The sequence below is a fragment of the Oncorhynchus tshawytscha genome, linkage group LG23 (assembly GCF_018296145.1).
Source record: "Oncorhynchus tshawytscha isolate Ot180627B linkage group LG23, Otsh_v2.0, whole genome shotgun sequence".
In the NCBI taxonomy this organism is placed as follows: domain Eukaryota; kingdom Metazoa; phylum Chordata; class Actinopteri; order Salmoniformes; family Salmonidae; genus Oncorhynchus; species Oncorhynchus tshawytscha.
In genome coordinates, this window is record NC_056451.1 from 4,965,518 (window position 1) to 4,980,762 (window position 15,245).

General features: G+C 47.1%; 1 protein-coding gene across 2 annotated transcripts in view; it reads right to left on the bottom strand.

Annotated features, from left to right (window-relative positions):
* The window catches only part of LOC112238818 (zinc finger protein 407-like), a 228,930-nt gene that overhangs the window by 71,503 nt on the left and 142,182 nt on the right, over window positions 1-15,245 (bottom strand). For both annotated transcript variants that reach the window (XM_042304467.1, XM_042304468.1), the window contains exon 8: window positions 12,054-12,232. In XM_042304467.1, the coding sequence (XP_042160401.1) occupies window positions 12,054-12,232 (179 nt within the window). The remainder of the gene's footprint in view (window positions 1-12,053; window positions 12,233-15,245) is intronic.

The window sequence follows — 15,245 nt, forward strand, 5'->3', positions numbered from 1 at the left end:
TGTGCTTCAACAACACACGCAGACAAACACACACACACACATACAAACTCAAGTATATATTGCCTTTTTAACTAGTCCTATACTTCGCCAAAATCTCTTGGGCACTGACAAAACCTTAAAATAAAACTAGACATCTAAAAACCAACAATAACACACACACACAAAAACAATAGCTCATGGAACTACAGGATAGCTTTGTCCTGTGAAGGCATTAGACGTATGGTCCAGGAGAGATAGCAGCAACAGTAAATGATTACCTATTACAAAGCAGGCCTTTGTAATAAAATGTGTCAGGAGAGTATTATCAATTCACCAGTTCAGTGAAGATAGTATTTCTGAAGCCACAGAGAGAGAGAGAGAGAGAGAGAGAGAGAGAGAGAGAGAGAGAGAGAGAGAGAGAGAGAGAGAGAGAGAGAGAGAGAGAGAGAGAGAGAGAGAGAGAGAGAGAGGGAGAGGGAGAGGGAGAGGGAGAGGGAGAGGGAGAGGGAGAGAGAGAGAAAGAGAGAGAGAGAGAGAGAATCATTATCAGGAGGGAAGCCAAAATCAGAATTCTTCACTGTCCAGAAGGGAGGGTCTTAGACGTGTGTATGTGTGTGTGTGTGTGTGTGTATGGGGGACAGGACAACTTGGAGGGGTGTGTGTATGGGGAATGGGATAAGGTGTGCATGGGGGACAGGAGGGTGTGTGTATGGAGGATTGGAGGGTGTGTGTATGGGGGATAGGAGGGAGTGTGTATGGGGGATAGGAGAGTGTGTGTATGGGGGATAGGAGGGTGTGTGCATGGGGGATAGGAGGGTATGTGCATGGGGGATAGGAGAGTGTGTGCATGGGGGATAGGAGAGTGTGTGTATGGGGGATAGGAGAGTGTGTGTATGGGGGATAGGAGGGAGTGTGTATGGGGGATAGGAGAGTGTGTGTGTGGGAGATAGGAGGGTGTGTGCATGGGGGATAGGAGGATGTGTGTATGGGGGATAGAAGGGAATATGTGTGGGAGATAGGAGGGTGTGTGTGGGAGATAGGAGGGTGTGTGTGGGAGATAGGAGGGTGTGTGTGTGGGGGATAGGAGGGGTGTGTGTGTGGGGGATAGGAGGGAGTGTGTGTGCGGGAAAGGAGGGTGTGTGTGTGTGGGAGATAGGAGGGTGTGTGGGGGATAGGAGGGTGTGGGGGGATAGGAGGGTGTGTGTATTGGGGATAGGAGGGTGTGTTTGTGGGGGATAGGAGGGTGTGGGGGGATAGGAGGGTGTGTGTGTGGGAGATAGGAGGGTGTGTGTATGGGGACAACTTGGAGGGTGTGTGTATGGGGAATGGAATAAGGTGTGCATGGGGGACAGGAGGGTGTGTGTATGGAGGATTGGAGGGTGTGTGTATGGGGGATAGGAGGAAGTGTGTATGGGGGATAGGAGAGTGTGTGTATGGGGGATTGGAGGGTGTGTGTGTGTGGGGGATAGGAGGGTGTGGGGGATAGGAGGGTGTGTGTATTGGGGATAGGAGGGTGTGTGTATTGGGGATAGGAGGGTGTGTGTGTGGGAGATAGGAGGACGTATGGAGATTGTATGAGGGATGGATTCTCTGAGCCTTGGGGACACAGACGAGACAGAAGAGTGTCACATCAATAGTCACCCTGTTTAACATAATGTCCCACCAAGCAGTGACTGGGGCTCGCCTCCTTGGACTGGTTATACCCCTCTCTCTTTCTGTCTCTCTCTCTGACTCTCCTTAAAAGCAGGTCAAACATACACATACAGCTGAAGTTGGAAGTTTACATACACCTTAGCCAAATACATTTCAACTCAGTTTTTCACAATTCCTGACATTTAATTAAAGTAAAAATGCCCTGTTTTAGGTCAGTTAGGATCACCACAAGAATGTGAAATGTCAGAATAATAGTAGAGTGATTTATTTCAGCTTTTATTTATTTCATCACATTCCCAGTGGGTCAGAAGTTTACATACACTCAATTAGTATTTGGTAGCATTGCCTTTGAATTGTTTAACTTGGGTTAAACATTTCGGGTAGCCTTCTACAAGCTTCCCACAATAAGTTGGGTGTATTTTGGCCCATTCCTCCTGACAGAGCTAGTGTAACTGAGTCAGGTTTGTAGGCCTCCTTGCTCGCACTCGCTTTTTCAGTTCTGCCCACACATGTTCTATAGGATGAGGTCAGGGCTTTGTGATGGCCACTCCAATACCTTGACATTGTTGTCCTTAAGCCATTTTCCACAACTTTGGAAGTATGGGGTGTGGGGTCATTGTCCATTTGGAAGACCCATTTGCGACCAAGCTTTAACTTCCTGACTGATGTCTTGAGATGTTGTTTCAACATATCCACATACTTTTCCCTCTTCATTCTTCGGCTTGCAGGCCTCCCCCTTTTTCCTCCAAACATAACGATAGTCATTATGGCCAATCAGTTCTATTTATAAAAGTACGATCTTCGTCCCCATGTGCAGTTGCAAACCGTAGTGTGGCTTTTTTATGGCAGTTTTGGAGCAGTTGTTTGCTGAGCGGCCTTTCAGGTTATGTCGATATAAGTATACTCGTTTTACTGTGGATATAGATACTTTTGTACCCGTTTCCTCCAGAATCTTCACAAGGTCCTTTGCTGTTGTTCTGGGATTGATTTGCACTTTTTACACCAAAATTTGTTCATCTCTAGGAGACAGAACGCGTCTCCTTCCTGAGCGGTATGATGGCTGCCTGGTCCCATGGTGTTTATACTTGCGTACTATTATTTGTACAGATGAACGTGGTACCTTCAGGTGTTTGGAAATTGCTCCCAAGGATGAACCAGACTTGTGGAGGCCTACAATTGTTTTTCTGAGGTTTTGGCTGATTTCTTTTGATTTTCCCATTCTCTTCTGACCCACTAGAATTGTGATACAGTGAATTATAAGTGAAATAATGTGTTTGTAAACAATTGTTGGAACAATGACTTGTGTCATGTACAAAGTAGATGTCCTATCCGACTTGCCAAAACTATAGTTTGTTAACAAGACATTTGTGGAGTGGTTGAATTACTCCAACCTAAGTGTATGTAAACTTCCGACTTCAAGTGTACCTCTGTGTGAGTGGTATTGCTTCGGCCTGCAGCGAGGTCGGTTCTGGTCTGGTCTGTCTGTGCAGGAGTATGTCTGAATTTTCAGCCATAGGGAAAGAGATGCGTAGCAGATGTCTCTTTTAAACAAAACACACACACACACACACACACACACACACACACACACACACACACACACACACACACACACACACACACACACACACACACACACGAGTCTGTTCAGTTATGGAGTCCAGCCCTAAAACTCTGGAGTCTGCCCTGATACACACACAGTCTGCGGCATATAGCCCAACTAGCGAACCACGCTGAAATCTCTCATTAAACATGCACAGACTCCAGAAACAGAAACGTTTTTTATTCATCCCCCCCTCTTCTTTTCACAGGTGTCAAGAGAGATTTCATGGCCTGTGCCTGTGTGGATTTGCCACACCCCTTTTTAGTGCTAATTTGGCCTTTTAGGTTTAATCTCTCTGTGAGTGGCTTTCCTCACCATTTAATTAGGCAACGGGGAGCCGACACAAACACCAAACACACACACAGAGAAACACAGAGAGACACACGCTCATGCATGCACACACGCACACACACAGAAACAAGCACGCATGCATGCACGCACACACACACACACTCTGCTATTGCTCTCCATGGGCTCCTTTCACACACAGCTCTAGTCACTTAAACAGGACTGAGACAGAAAGAGAAAACAAGAAAGTGCCATAGATAGAGTCAGTGGGGGGAGAGAGAGAGAGAGAGAGAGAGAGAGAAAGACAGAGAGTGCATGTGTGCTACGTGTGTGTGGGCATGTGTGAAAGACAGAGAGAATGTTAAACTTTCACTATATTACAATTCCCCATCAACTATCGTACTCACTTGTATCTATCTGTGCTTCATATTGAGTTAGCTTTCTGGGTGTCACGAATCAGGTCTCTCTCTCTCCCTCTCACCCTCCCTCGCTCCCTCCCTCTCACCCTCCCACCCTCCCTCTCTCCCTCCCTCCCTCCCACCCTCCCTCTCACCCTCTCACCCTCCCTCTCACCCTCCTCCCACCCTCCCTCTCACCCTCCCTCCCTCTCACCCCCTCCCTCCCTCCCTCTCACCCTCCCTCCCTCTCACCCTCCCTCCCTGACTAAACACCCTAACCTTAACGGAAACTCCACTTTAATAAGACATTAATATCTGCTTCAATACCACTTCTATGACAAAATTACCCAAACAAAGCCTGAGCACTAAAAAGGAGAATACAATAACAGAGGCGCTCGTTATGTGGAAATAAGAGGACACTTAATTGGGGTCTGGTAGCCTAATAGGCAGCACTCTGATTACCAAGCGCTGCACATTGGGTCAAATTAGCCCAGTGATGAGCAGCCAGGGGATTCAATTATGTTGGGAGAACAGAAATAATGCAGTGAAAGCTCCTAACAGGGGCATCGTAACAGGAAACATGGGGACTCGGGTTTAAAAAAACGTGTAATTGGTCTGTTGGTTGGGAAGTTTAGCCTGTTGGTACATTTGGAACGCCACACTAAGGCCCAGACGTTCCTGGGTACAATAGGAAGCCAATGAGCAGCCAGGTTGTTATTGCCATCACCGCTCCTGGGGCCGCGTTCAGGAGGATGTAACGTTGCGAGAACTGTTCAACGAAATGTGCTGTGTGGAACAGATATGATTGTCTGTCAGGTAAAATAGAGAGTCATGTCAGCTCTATTCATGACATTTCTATCTTCAACATTCTGACAAAACAGACAGATAGAAATGTGTTGTGTAGAACAGATATAGAATAGGGGGAAAAGTCTAAACAGTATCCTTGGGACGTCCTAATTCCTACAGTGAGGGTGTCAAAATACCCATAAAACCAAGACATTCCAAATCATTATTCCAGCATTAATTTTCCCCTTAAAATAAGGACTGTGTTCGTGTAGACTTACTCTGGCGTGATGTTTTAATAACCGTGTAAATCTCTCTAGGACAAGGTGACTTTGATCAACATATTCAGCTCTATTTACTCTCAGATTCAAACATGTTCATTAGCACCAAAGTAGCCATCATGCAAGACTACGAATCCCGGCAAGCTCCTGTCACCTCTAGCTGACACCTTTGCTATCAGGTGGTGTCAATTTAAAACTTGCACACTTTTTTTTCTCCTCCAATTTATTATTCACTAAACTTAGCTAACGTTAGATAGTTGATCCAGAGATTCTTACCTTCGCTTCGATTCGGCAGCCTCGTCCTGATGGCATTTGTAGTTCTTTATGATAGCCACATTAGAAGCTAATTAGCTTTTCATTTTTGGGGAGTAAATACAGAAAATATATTGATAAAAGACACCTTTTCCTAGAGAGATTTACACTGTTATCAAAATGTCACACCAGGGTAAACACAGCCCTTATTTTAAATGTTTCCAAAATCCCCTATAGGAAAAATAAATGGTCGAAAGACTATTGGAACCATTTCCTTTGTTTGACCCTTAGGTTTTATGAGTATTATGACTCATACTGTGGTACTCTATTGAAGTTGACATTTTAAACGGTTAAAGTAAGGGTTAAGGTTAGAGTTAAGGTTAGGGTTAAAGTAAGGGTTAAGGTTAGGGTTAAAGTTAGGGTTAAGGTTAGGGTTAAGGTTAGAGTTAAGGTTAGGGTTAAGGTTAGAGTTAAGGTTAGGGTTAAGGTTAGGGTTAAAGTAAGGGTTAAGGTTAGAGTTAAGGTTAGGGTTAAGGTTAGAGTTAAGGTTAGAGTTAAGGTTAGGGTTAAAGTAAGGGTTAAGGTTAGAGTTAAGGTTAGGGTTAAAGTAAGGGTTAAGGTTAGGGTTAAGGTTAGAGTTAAGGTTAGGGTTAAGGTTAGAGTTAAGGTTAGGGTTAGGGTTAAAGTAAGGGTTAAGGTAGGGATGTCCCAAGGATGCCGGATAGCACTAACCGGTAGAATAGGAGGCTTGTGTAAGCTCTATTTCATCACATTTCTATCTGCAACGTTCTAGAATGGTTGTCTTCTGAGCATGTGAAACACAAGCCTTATAACAGAGAGTGAAATGTGCTGTTTTACAGGGTCAGTCATAGTAGTACGCCACCCCTGGGGCAAATTACAGTTATGTGCCTTGCTCAAGGGCACAGACAGATTTTTCCCCTTGTTGCCTCGGGAATTCGAACCAGTGACCTTCCGGTTACTGGCCCAACGATCTAACCGCTAGGCTACCTGACATCCCATGTAGTTTGTCTCGAGCTGAAAGTCAAGGGCTCCAGTACTGACCGGGGTTAATGGTCAGGGGAGGGATAGAGGAAGTGTATTTCACTCCAATCAGTCCCCCAGACAGAGAGCAACACGGTGGTGTTATAAGGCTTGTGTTGACCGAGTCAAAAAGGGGGACCGGTGCGAGATAGACACAATCGCAAACCCCCTCCCTCTTGCTCTCTCTAAGCCCCTCCCTCTCTCTCTCTCTCTCTCATTACCCCCACCCACCCTCCCTCTCGCTCTCTCTAAGCCCCCCCTCTCTCTCTCTCATTACCCCCACCCACCCTCCCTCTCGCTCTCTCTAAGCCCCCTCTCTCTCGCTCTCTCATTACCCCCACCCACCCTCCCTCTCGCTCTCTCTAAGCCCCTCTCTCTCTCGCTCTCTCATTACCCCCACCCACCCTCCCTCTCGCTCTCTCTAAGCCCCTCTCTCTCTCGCTCTCTCATTACCCCCACCCACCCTCCCTCTCGCTCTCTAAGCCCCTCTCTCTCTCGCTCTCTCATTACCCCCACCCACCCTCGCTCTCGCTCTCTCTAAGCCGCTCTCTCTCTCGCTCTCTCATTACCCCCACCCACCCTCCCTCTCCCTCTCTCTAAGCCCCCTCTCTCTCGCTCTCTCATTACCCCCACCCACCCTCCCTCTCCCTCTCTCTAAGCCCCTCTCTCTCTCGCTCTCTCATTACCCCCACCCACCCTCCCTCTCCCTCTCTCTAAGCCCCTCTCTCTCTCGCTCTCTCATTACCCCCACCCACCCTCCCTCTCTCTCATCTTTTTCTGTCCATCACCATTGGTAGGCAGGCAGACAGGGGCCTAGTGGTAAAGGTAGCTCTGTCTAAGCTCTGTCTACTGTCTATAGCAGTGTCTGTAGTGAGGGGAGATGGGCGACTGAATAATGGATGAGGTCTTATAGGAGCCGGCTGGTCCCATATCCAACGCCCCGCGCCAGGAGAGAAGTGCCTCTCGGGAAGCACCCCTGTAGCTGTCACTCACACCACACAGAGGAGGGTGTCTGTGTGTGTTTGAATGTGTATGTCTGTGTGTGTGGGTGCGTGTTTTCAGACAAGGCCCTGTCATCCCCAGACACACACCAGAGAAAGGCAGACACACACTTCTCTGACCTCATCCTCTGACCCCTAGAGTAGACGCTGTGACCTTTTCATCATCCAATCATCACTCAGAGCCAAGGTCGGGGGGAGGCTTTTGTAATAGTGCACTATATAAGGAATAGGGTGCAATTTCAGAAGTATCCATGGAAAAAGGAACCAGGAGCCATTGACTCTATTCCATATAGTGCAAATAGGGCTCTGGTCAAAAGTAGTGCACTACATACTAAAAAAGGGGGTCATTTCAGAAGAAGTCACTGAAAAACACAGAAAGAACCAACCAAGAGCCACTAGTCCCACAGTTTCTCTTATATACATACATAGACCCATAGACTGGGTGTCAGTCTGTCCCCTGAATGGCCACTAAATACCACAAGAGAGTGACTCTCAGAGTGGAGCGAAGTGGAACAAACAAAGGCCTGTTTTGTTGCGGCTGATGTGTGATAAATGCGTCCGTCTGGGGGAGCTTTCATGCTCGTCGGAGCAGGTCATTATGCAGGAAACGCCGGCTTTGCCTAGCCGAGCCGAGCGGCCCCAATGCCCGCATCCGTTTACTGGGCCGCACACCACGCCATGCGTCGTCTCTCTTCCCAGAACGTTTGGCTTTTCGCTCCCTCCCTAGCCGTCCCCTTGGGCACACTCACACTGAGCGGCACTCTCTGTGTCTCTGCAATGATATCTCAACCAGGCCTACTGTAACGTGTGGAGCGTGGGGATGGGGGGACAGTCAACATCCAAATACACAAACAAGCCCCCCAGAGAGGGACTGAGAGAGGGGGGGGGGAGCAATAGAGAGAGAGAGAGGCAGAGAAGGGAGAGGCAAAGACAAACAAGCGAGTCCCCTGATAGTTGACTAGTTGCTACTGTACCCTGTCGGAAGGGAGACTCTCTTTCCAGAGCTCATGTCTTGGGGTGCAAAAAAAACAGTGATGTATTTCCAGGAAGAAAAAAAAAACAGGCCCAAAGAAAGCCAGCAAGGGAACCAAAAAGGTGTTCACCACGGGGGAATTCTCCAATTAACACCCGGCACTGCAATCAGCCTCAAGCCCATGCATGCAGGTGTGCTGTACTCATTGTGTGCTTGTGTGAACGTGACGGGGAAGGGACAGAAAGACAAAAAGACACACTGTCTTCAGAGTTTATTGGGGATGCTTCCACTTGTCCAGACAACACATTGCATTGACATGTTCCTAATATTGTCTTTATATTGTAAATGCAGGTGTGTTTGTGCGAACGACTACAGACAGAAAGGCAGACGGGAAACAGATGAACTAAGAGACAAACAGAGACGAAGATTCATTGAAAGACCAAGAGCCTTAAAAATATTTTTGTTCCAAATGTCTCGATGCAACAAGTCCATTGTTAATGTCACAAACTCTCTCTCTCTCTGGGTGACACCAAGCCCCAACTTCATTAGCAATCATCTGATCCTGTAACAATTATTCTATTTCTTTATTTGATTTTTTTACTTAACCTTTATTTAAATAGGCGAGTCAGTTAAGAACAAATTCTTACAATGGCGGTCTACCGGGGAACTGCCTTGTTCAGGGGCAGAACGACAGATTTTGACCTAGTCAGCTCGGGGATTCGATCCAGCAACCTTTCAGTTACTGGCCCAACGCTCTATCGGGGGCGGAAGGTAACCCACGTATTGAAATATGTTTCGGAACATGTCCCTGACTGTGCAGTGACATGTACTTTGAAGCAAATTTGATAGAGCCGTCATAGACGGATAGATGTTGACTATCTACGCCGTAAGTACGAAAATAACATGTTTTTTTTTGTCTTCTTAAATTTGTCATGTCCTACTGATGTTATTTGTTGAAACCGCTACGAGACTTGTTTCACGCAAGAACGTATCACACATAACACGCTGTTATTAGACACAGATGTCGGGTTTATTGTCTGCGCTTCAAGTTGACGGGCACGTTTTATTCCTGGAATAAACACATAACCTACACAAACACAGAAGCCACTGTCACACAACAGGGGTGGGATATTTCATTAGATGCTGAAGGGACAGAGAGAGAGAGAGAGAGAGAGAGAGCGAGAGAGAGAGAGAGAGACAGAGAGAGAGAGAGAGGCAGAGCGAGAGAGACAGAGAGAGACAGAGAGAGACAGAGAGAGAGAGAGAGAGGCAGAGAGAGAGAGACAGAGAGAGAGAGAGAGAGGCAGAGAGAGAGAGACAGAGAGAGACAGAGAGAGAGAGAGAGAGCGAGAGAGAGCGAGAGAGAGCGAGATGGGGGAGGCAGAAGGAAACAAGAAAGGCACAACTAAAGTAAAAGCCATTGAAAAGCATATTGGTTTGCAAGACCGCATAATAACAGATATGCATAGAAATGAATTTGCCTGGTGGTTCAGATACGGTATTAAGATCATCATTTAAAAAGTGGCCCTTTTGCAACCCTCTACCGTAGTCATCGATCTTGTATTATTAGGGCAAATAGAAACTGCACTAACTAGGAACAATGCCTTGAAGACGTGCTGGAGCCGGACACTAAGTAGCACATCCAGACACATCATTATGAGCCATTTGATTACTATGCCCTTAAGACGCGCAATTATGACCCAAGTCCAAAATTGGGGAGATTTTTTACAATTAAACAGTGGGATGAAGACGCTCTAACAATGCTAATGATGACTTATGACCTGTGTGGGTATGAAAGGGCATTATGATACGCCACTGCTAGGTATATGGGATGGGACGGGTCGCTGTTTATATACCCTGAGTGCCCTCTAACCGAGGATGCATCTGAAAATGGCAACCTATTCTCTATTTACTGCACTACCTAAAACCAGAGCCATGAGGCTCTGGTGAAAAGCAGTGCACTGTATAGGGAGTAGGGCACCATTTTGGATGAACATTTAGCCAGCCCAGTCAGCAACGACTCTGTACTAGACCTTCCGTGGTGAAACGAGGCCCCAGAGGAAGCTCGGCTAACCCATTTAACAAGAACAATTCTGCAGATGCTCTGTTTAACTCTAAGGTATGGTACTGCACCTGCAGCTCTATCACCACCGCGAGCCTTGTGATATCACAGTGCACATCTCAGAAGCACCGCCACTTCCCTGCGTCCTATCTCTGTGTCCATCTCACGAGGAAGAACAATTGTCATTACCATTTTATTTAAAGAATTGCCCGATCAGCAACACCCACCCGCCCACCCTCCCCCCAACCATATTCTCCTGGTTTCTTTCATATTTTTTCTAATCATAATTTCCCTCCATCATCTCTGGCTGGCTCTAATTCCCTCCTCTCTTCCTCCCTCTCTCCCTCCTCCGTTTGCAGAGGACCTCTCTTTTCATCCTTGAGAAGGGCTTTAATTCGAAGTGCGACGGTGTTGAATAAAGAAAGGGTGGAGAGAAGGGGAAAAAAGAGAGGCAGAGACGGCACCGAGAGGAGCGCCGCAGACGTCCGAGTGTCAATCAACTGCGGCTGTGAGGGGCCCGTGACTGGGGCTACGGAGGAGAAAGAGAGGAGAGGAGAGAGAGAGCCTGTGTTTGATCTATGTCTTTCAAAGGGAAAACGGCAGGAAGGGCCAACACAGACGATTTGCCTCTCCCTGCCAGTCCCAGTGCCATCCTGACAGAGAGCAATCACAAGCAGGTTAATTCAACATCTACCTTCTTCATCTTTTATTCCCCCCTCGCTCTCCTTTCTTTTGGTCTCGTTCTGTCGACTCGGATAAAACATCGCTTCCCTTTTTCAGAGAGCCCCACAAGAGCACTTTAAACACAAACATACCTTCTTTCAACCTTCTGTAGGTGTGAGGGGAGGGGGTATGTGGGTGTGGGGTAGTGTGTGTGTGTGTGTTTTGGGGGGGGGGGGTGTAAGGGTGTCTAGGGTGTCTAGGGGGGTGAGCCAGAGTGTAAGGGAATAAGAAGCAGGTATTTTGCCAACCCTAACTCTGTGGAAGGCAAAGCGAGGCCGGTGAACAGTCAGCAGATTCAGCACACAGAGACAAAACACAGACCCATCCTGTCTCCATAGAAACAAAAGAACTAAAGCAACAGTGTTTCCTCCTCCATGCTCTATGGTCATGTCTCCCCACCCCAGTAATGGTATCCTCTCCTGGCCAACGTCTGTCCTGGTCTGTGTCCTGGGCACTGCTTTTGACCAGAGCCCTATGGACCCTGGTCAAAAGGAGTGCAGGAAATAGGGAACAGGGCACCATTTGGGACGCAGCTTTGGACTGGAGTGGCTAGCTACCACATGCTTTACTATCCAGAGGGCACCAGGTCATAGGGATAATGGGATAAAAGGTGTCCTTTCGGTTTCCAGAGAAGGACATTCACTCTCTAGATTGGATTTGGGGCCTTCAAGGACACAGGGAGAACACTCAACACAAAGGATAGATCCAATAGAGGAGGAGGGGGGGGTTAGAGGAGGGAAGGAGGAGGATGAGAAAAAGGAGGAAGAGGATGAGGGGGAAGGGGTAGAGGAGAAGGTGGAGGGAAGGAGGAGGGGGAAGAAGAGAAGGAGGAGGTGGAGGGAAGGAGCAGGAGAGAGAGAGAGAGAGAGGGGGAGAGAGCGAGTGAGGTGTCAGGGGAGCTGTTACCCAGAGGAGAGTGTCAGAGTGAAGATCAGTGTGTGTTTGTTTGTATGTTCACTCGCTTGAGTGTCTATGCGAGTTCACCCGTGTGTGTGTGTAGATAGGGGTAATCCTACCTGCGTGCAGGTAGGCCAGGTCAGGGTTCTCGATGTCGGGGTGATGCTCCTTCAGATGGTTCCTGAAGTCCATGGGGCCGTTGGTGCCGTAGTCACACTTGGGGCAGTTGTACATCTTCACTCCCTCGTGCTTCCCCGTGTGCAGGATGTGCTTTCGGATGTTCTCCGCACAGTTGGATCTGTTGGGAGATGAACAGATAGTGATTAAAGAAGAAATAATTCCTTCAATTAGAAGATAAAAAGATGAAACGAAGAGTAAAAAAAAAAAAAGACAGGAAGGAGAAGAAAAAATCCCCAAACAATAGACGCTCCCCTTGGAGGGTTTACTGTACTGACAGTTTGGTTTTGTTCTAATGACACTAACCAAATGAATCAAGTGGATTGAACTCAAACAATTTAGTGGTGGGGCTGAGGGAGCATGTTTAAGGAGTATACATTTTTTGGAGAGACTCTTAAAGCCTCCTGTGACGATGCAACACACAGACAATCAACAACTGGGGGTGGGGTAAGCAAAGTGGTAAACAATGATAGACAGTTCTACAATTTGTGAGATACATTTACACGCTGTAGATGCACGCTTGTTTCCACACAGCCCTTTTGGTTCCTCTTGCATGTTACAGACATTTCACTATGTGGGTATGACACTCCTGCAACAGGGGAAAGTTTAAAAACAACATTTTTATAACATATTTTGATGAGGTCTACCGTGTTTGTAACCTCGGGAACCCTGAACCAAATCTCGTATCCACTGGCCTGCTACTAGACGTGATTCTGGGGGCTGAGGTTTTTAAAAATGGCGCTCAACTAAAAGTAACAGAAAATACTACCCCTCTCAAAGCCAATGCCTGTGGATGATGCCCATGTGTCTCCTGTGGCTGTGCTACAGTAGGTGTAGTGGTGTAGCGAGGTAAAGTGGTATAGTAGTGTAGCAAAGTAAAGTGGTGTAGTAGTGTAGAAAGGTAAAGTGGTATAGTAGTGTCGTGAGGTAAAGTGGTGAAGTAGTGTAGCGAGGTAAAGTGGTGTAGTAGTGTAGCGATGTAAAGTGGTGTAGTAGTGTAGCGAGGTAAAGCGGTGTAGTAGGGTAGCGAGGTAAAGCGGTGTAGTAGGGTAGCGAGGTAAAGCGGTGTAGTAGTGTAGCGAGGTAAAGCATTGTAGTAGTGTAGCGAAGTAAAGCGGTGTAGTAGTGTAGCGAGGTAAAGTGGTATAGTAGTGCAGCGAGGTAAAGTGGTGTAGTAGTGTAGCGAGGTAAAGCGGTGTAGTAGTGTAGCGAGGTAAAGCGGTGTAGTAGTGTAGCGAGGTAAAGCGGTGTAGTAGTGTAGCGAGGTAAAGTGGTATAGTAGTGTAGCGAGGTAAAGTGGTGTAGTAGTGTAGCGAGGTAAAGTGGTATAGTAGTGCAGTGAGGTAAAGTGGTGTAGTAGTGTAGCGAGGTAAAGTGGTATAGTAGTGCAGTGAGGTAAAGTGGTATAGTAGTGTAGCGAGGTAAAGTGGTATAGTAGTGTAGCGAGGTAAAGTGGTATAGTACCGTAGCGAGGTAAAGTGGTATAGTAGTGTAGCGAGGTAAAGCGGTGTAGTAGTGTAGCGAGGTAAAGTGGTGTAGTAGTGTAGCGAGGTAAAGTGGTATAGTAGTGCAGTGAGGTAAAGTGGTATAGTAGTGCAGTGAGGTAAAGTGGTGTAGTAGTGTAGCGAGGTAAAGTGGTATAGTAGTGCATTGAGGTAAAGTGGCATAGTACCGTAGCGAGGTAAAGTGGTATAGTAGTGTAGCGAGGTAAAGTGGTATAGTACCGTAGCGAGGTAAAGTGGTATAGTAGTGTAGCGAGGTAAAGTGGTATAGTAGTGTAGCGAGGTAAAGTGGTATAGTAGTGTAGCGAGGTAAAGTGGTATAGTAGTATAGCGAGGTAAAGTGGTGTAGTAGCGTAGCGAGGTAAAGCGGTGTAGTACTGCAGTGAGGTAAAGTGGTGTAGTAGCGTAGCGAGGTAAAGTGGTGTAGTAGTGTAGCGAGGTAAAGTGGTATAGTACCGTAGCGAGGTAAAGTGGTATAGTAGTATAGCGAGGTAAAGTGGTGTAGTAGCGTAGCGAGGTAAAGCGGTGTAGTAGTGCAGTGAGGTAAAGTGGTGTAGTAGCGTAGCGAGGTAAAGCGGTGTAGTAGTGCAGTGAGGTAAAGTGGTGTAGTAGCGTAGCGAGGTAAAGCGGTGTAGTAGTGTAGCGAGGTAAAGCGGTGTAGTAGTGTAGCGAGGTAAAGCGGTGTAGTTGCGTACTGGTATTTTACACCACTTAGAAATGTATTCTAAGTGACTTACAGTGCAGTAAATACCTACATTTTTAACTATGTGTACAATCTATGTGGGAATTGAACTTACGACTTGGTGTTACTAGCACCAGCTGAGCCATACAGGACCAGTGTAGCGTTGTAGGTGTGTAGTATTGACGTGGTGTAGACATGCAGGGCTGTGGGGCTGCAGGCAGTAGTCATGCAGTAAGGTAATGCTGGGTGCTGGCTGTAATGTCATCAGCTCAGGGAGTCAGAGTCCCCCTGATTATGCTGCTTAAACTGGTCTCCGGCCCTATCTAAACCTGCCCTAGGACACTATGTACACAGGCCTGGACTGGGGCTGAGGACACACACACATGTTCAAATACATGCTCACATACAGCACTCACACACACCGACATACATAACCACCACCAATAGATCCAACGCCCACCACATCATGTAAGCACGTGCAGGAGCTGCGGCACTTTCACACGCACGCGCACACACAGCATCATACGTGATGGATGAGGCACTCGTGCTTGGTCTCGGGCTGACATTCTCGGACAGTATAATATGCAATTACTCTCCCTTATCACCTCGGCTGGGACAATAAAGCTTCACGGTACCATAGCTCACGCCAAGCAACGATAGAAATTTGTTTTCCACCTCCCCCCCAAGACACCTCTCTCCATCAAGGGCCTTAGTAGTCCTGCCCTGGTTCCATTTCCTTTACAGGACTTAATATGTCCTCAAAACTATGCAGAGGACCCGGCCCTTTTTGCGTTTCACACATCAACACATCAAAACACCTGCTGGTGAATGGTGAAAATGTCCCTCCATGAAGCGATTTGCATTGGGTAGGGTAAAATGTGAGGTGTTCTCCTTAGAGTTCCAGGAATGGGACAGTTATTTTTCACCATGTCTTTAGCTGTAGACATGAC